Genomic DNA, 5,134 nt, shown 5'->3' on the forward strand with positions numbered 1-5,134 from the left:
AAGAATTGCAGCGACAGCATCAATAATTGCTCATCTTACATGCGTCTTCTGTACGGGGCGTATCATCCCGACCTCTTCCCAAGTGTGTCACTGGTATTCAGATGTAATTATAACAAACACAAGTAAGCTTGATTATTCTACCATTTCGGTAAGTAGAGTGGTGGAAAGAAAACGCCTTTGCCGACCCCCCCAAAGCCCAAGTGTAGGATGGAAAATAAAAGGAACCGAGGCAGATACCCAGTAAAAAGTGTTATATAGGCGCTTCGCGGAGCTACCATGTGTGCAACAGGATTCTAAAAGCTTTCATATTCATTCTTCGTAAGCCAGTAGAGCATGAGACCTATAAATCATTTCGATTGACCCCACGGTCTCTTCGTCCAGCTTCCTTAAGGTTTCTTGCCATCCTTTTTACACAAGAAACCATTTCTGGCCCTGAAGACTCAAGGGTGACTTGCATATTACCACTTATCATGTAAAACGTCTCTCGTGCTCACCGAAACAGATCCCTTGTCATCATCCGGCCTCTTCATTCCTTCCACGTCCACACCTATTTACAGCTGCAAAAGGGTTCCCCCAATATATTGAAAGTCAATTCATGCAAAAGCAACGATGCGGCATGTGTGGTGGAACAAAATCGGGTTACTTCATGTCCAAATGCTGCTTGGCCGATCCCTTCCGGAAGCCTAGGTGGTCGCCTTCGGATTGGATTCTTTGCATGACATCGATCTTGTGTGGCAAGAATGTCGATGGGATTGCCAGTACCTTTTAGATTACGAGAAAAGCGCATCTAGGATCATGACACCGCAGGCTTTACACTCACATGCCTTTCACGATGCTGCCTCGGATCAAGATGGTTACCCATGGTGTCGTCCCAACATATCTCTGGCGAGTGCCGCAGTGATGGATAAGTGACAGGCTGTGGGTCTCCCACTACGCGAGAAGAATTCATTTCACTTCACAGGAGGGCGTGGTATCTCAATAACTGATTGGCTTCTTTCCACAGGGTTGCATTTGCTTGCATTGGCTTTTTTAAGCCGTTGCTCATCGCTACATTTCTTGAGCATATCCATAGACTTTTTGCACTGTCGAAAGTCTCGATCATGCTCTCCCAAACATTCCTCAAGATTAAAGTATTCCTACGTATGTGATGTGATCCATTGAATTTATTAAAAACTACGCACGCATGAATGAAGGGTATCTCGACAAATCAGCCTGAAGGCTCAAATATATAATCATGAACATGAGTCATGCGCGCATGGGAATTTCCAACGTACAGATCCGTCCGCTGAGGGCGTAGCAAAATGAGTTCTCCTTACAGCTCCCGTGCGACGAGCCCACTCTACCTACAGCCTTGGCGTTCTAGCCAAGCACAGGAGTACACGGCGTGTGACCATGGCCACGTACTCACCTTGGCACACCCAGAAGAGGCGATGATCTCCCCCACGTCTGACATGGGGCCTCCAGCAGCCCTACTCGCGAGGATGCGTGCTGAAACACATGACACATGAGAACGTCAGTGCGTTGAAGTGAGGCCTATCATATCGTCCCGGAGCTTCGGTGTCATCCAAAGATTTGCCACCACATAAACGCCGAGACGCCGAAGGCGATGAGGTGGAAGATGACACAGCCACAATCGGTTTAACCCTACTCGGGTCATGCCGGAAAGCCCGATGCTTGCGTTTAATAGCTAGCTCCCTGTGAGGCATACGACACACCCAGTGTAATCTCTCCGTCGGAATGCTTGTGAATGCAAGCCCTACGAGGTAATTTCCCGTTTAATGTGGTATTTCTTTGCCCTCTTGACCCAGAAAAGCTCGGGTGGTGTAAGCCCGAACGGAATCGGAGAAGCGTTGCGCCTCAAATTTAACACGCCGTCTTCGAGAAGGACTGCATACAACACCAGACTAGTGTGTTTTGGTACGGTCTAGACCTCCAAAAATGTTGGAGAAATGTAAAATACTTCCGTAACGGCGATATCAGGCCTTACCGGAAAAGGAACACTCCTCTAAGACACGTGGCAACATATCACACATGGCGAGAAGGTTTGTTCTCAGGTAAAACTGTGCCTGTGGCCAAAGTATACAGATCAAACAAACCGGACATACATTGACAACATTTTGCCGTGAGAATGCCAATGCACTACCAGCAACATGCTGCGCATGCAAACACAGACCTGTCTCGTCCGCTTTGCCTAGAAGTGCGAGACTTTGCAATGAGGCCCGAGAAGCATTTGCCATGACGTGCCAACGACATGCACTGGAAAGTATGATCGCGATGATGCGCGAGCGAAGTCATCAACTCCATTGATATAGCAAGCATGATCTGCGCTGTGCTCGATGTGTAGAGGCAGGGGGCGGATCTCAGGCGTGCTTGAGAAAGGTTGCACCTTGAGCTGTTTCAGCGAGGCTGTGTTGGGGGCCCTGATCCCAAACGACGAAGTTTATTTCCTTTGCTTGGCTCCTGCCTCTGAGTAATGAAGTGTGCTGGTGTCTTTGTCTTGTCAGCCATGATATACGACTCACAACACGGTGAAATTGTCCTCCCCTTGTCAAGTGGCAAGGATTTGGTAATGTCGATACGCTGTTTGCTGTGCGGGGATCTCGTATTGCCGATCCAACCATCCAAGAAAGGTCTGGTCGAAATGACTTTGAAAGGGCTGATGACCTGTATAGGAGTACATGAACATCCATGCGTGCAGTGTAGCGTGTTACGTGGCTGCGTGCATGCGGGAAAAACGACACTGCATGTCTCTTGCGGACAATCGGGCGCTTTCAGCCGGCCTGTGTCTACGTGGCATTATGTCATGAGGTCCTGCACTAGATTTCCGTGCAGGTCAAGTTGGTTGATCAAATAGGCGCACGGCTCGACTTCTTCCCTAAGCTGGAATCGGACTGTGTCACGTGCTTTCCTACTACTCTACCACCACTACTCATACTGGCCTTTCGGCGCGGACCATTTTTCCCCACAGATGCAAGGAGATGCCGGTCCACCCTTAAGTGCCTGGTGCGCACGCAGCATGTCAGCACAGCGTCTCTTGAGGTTGCGACCGCTATGAACGCCGTCAGAGACGGTGGGCCTCCTGGCTGGGCTCTGGTGGGCGAGCTCCAGTCAGCACCAGGATTGGACCGTCTAAGCCATTGTCGTCTAGCGTCGACGACCTTTACGTACATCGGATACCGACTGCGCAAAGCCGGACGCCTTCAGCACTATAAATTGCAAGGGATCCTGTGAGTAGACCCTGACGAGGAATGGTACAAACAGGGAAGCCACCGTCTTGAACGTCTAGCAACACCGAGGCGTAACGTGCTGACAGGGACGCCATGATCACTACATGGTGGGGCCTCGTTGCCCTCGTTGCTCGTCTCGGGACGACCATAGTCTCTTGCCAGTGGTCCAGGGGACGCCCTAGACAGACGCTTGCCCTGTGTTGATGTCCTCACAGTCACTTGCTACTTATACCCCAATCAGGCGTGCATGGGATGTGTACTGTTACCGAACCAAGACTGACGTGACATGCGGGGCTTTGCTGGGCCTGTATCGTATCCTGGCATCGCCTATACCTCATGGCGTTCCAATCTGTTATCAGGCGTCATTACAGGAGAACATTTCAATGTACGATGATCGACCGATTGAAGAGAAATTGTCCCCTCACCACATGCCGGAGTACGTGTTGAGGCTTTGCATGGAAAGCCGCAAGGAAGGTGCTGCTGTATGCGGATACACGTACGTGAACGGGCACTTCCAACTGTGGACGGACACTCTCTTTGCGGAGAAGTACTACACTGCGACCGAGGCGAACGCACGTTTCACGCAGTTTGCAGTCCTGCCTTGTTATCTGTACGGGTGTTTATTCCATCCTCGAGATCGCCCCTGTTTTTACGAGCTCCTGGTCGAGTACTTGTTGACAAAGGGGGACGAGAGGCGTCGTCTAGCCATGGTGGCGGAGGTGCTAAGGAACGACGGGACCAGCGAGGCTTGCTTGGTACAGGCACGACACACGGTGATGAATGACGGTCAGTACCTGGCCTTCGCCATGAGCTTTCTTCCCTTGGCCAACGCCAGCGCGAGCTCGTACACGGTTCATCATCTCCGCAAGTGCAGTGCCTGGCATGCAGAGCGGCTGGACCTTCCTGACCTGGAGAATGAGGGGGAGAAAGTGCTTGGGCTTACTCCGTCCATACTGGGAGCCTCGGGCTTGTCAAGAATAGAGGCCGAAGGGGCAGCTCAGGGAGGCTGTCAGTCACATGTAAGCGGGCTGGACGTCGGGCATGGGGCGGGAGACCTGAGTACAGCAAAACTACGAGGAGGACTACGAGGGGGAGAACATGGCATTAGGGCGGAAGGGAGGGGAGCGCGCAAGCGAGGAAGGAGAGAGGCAGATAGAGGAGAATCAATGGCAGGGGGAGGTAAGGCAGCAAACCAAAAAGGCGCCGCATCCAAACGTAGTACTGCTCAGTCTCGTGGCGGGAGACATGGACGTGGACGAGGCAGCACCGATGCGACCGCAGGAGGGGAAGAATCTCATGAAGACAGAGAGCCCTTCAACCAACGATCTTACACGAGACCCTTCGCTGACGGACAGATGCCGGCTCGGGCTTCACAAGCGTACGTCCTACCATCCTCGACATCCTTCGCCATGGGTGACGCACAGCGACAAGTGCACTCTCTATCACAGCAGAGGCAGCCTGGACAACTGCAAATGGGCGTCGGATCGCGCTGGCAAAGCATGGCTTGGCCTCGCACGACGTCCACAGAAGAGCGAAGTCGGGATAAGGAAGGAGGAGAGAAAAATCAAGGAGGAGAAGGGCGAAGAGACGAGCTACAAGGGGCCACAGGAGAGCTCGATCCTGCTGGGGGACGACAAGGAGTGAGAGAGTACTTGTACGCACAGGATACACACGGCAGCACAGCGTTTGACCCGGCGGGGACGATATCGCCGCCTGTACCGATGCACCCCCTATCGCTTGTCTCGCGTCCATTGCAAGACCAGCAGTATTTGTATCGCCACCCACAGCATCGACACCATCAGTGGCAACCGCAGCAGCGGCAGCAGCAGCAGCAGCAGCAGCATCAAGGCCAAGAATTGCAGCGACAGCATCAATAATTGCTCATCTTACATGCGTCTTCTGTACGG

General features: G+C 52.3%; 1 protein-coding gene across 1 annotated transcript; it reads left to right on the forward strand.

Annotated features, from left to right (window-relative positions):
- Nucleotides 1-2,962: 2,962 nt before the first annotated feature.
- On the forward strand, nt 2,963-4,250 carry NGA_0534002 (uncharacterized protein; the record flags this gene model as incomplete). The annotated part of the gene is made up of 3 exons (XM_005852459.1): nt 2,963-3,227; nt 3,469-4,156; nt 4,209-4,250. Exons 1-3 carry the CDS (start codon nt 3,052-3,054, stop codon nt 4,248-4,250), a joined length of 906 nt encoding a protein of 301 aa, XP_005852521.1. The 5' UTR covers nt 2,963-3,051.
- Nucleotides 4,251-5,134: the final 884 nt, after the last annotated feature.

Source organism: Nannochloropsis gaditana, assembly GCF_000240725.1.
Source record: "Nannochloropsis gaditana CCMP526 unplaced genomic scaffold scaffold1197, whole genome shotgun sequence".
Taxonomy (NCBI): Eukaryota; class Eustigmatophyceae; order Eustigmatales; family Monodopsidaceae; genus Microchloropsis; species Microchloropsis gaditana.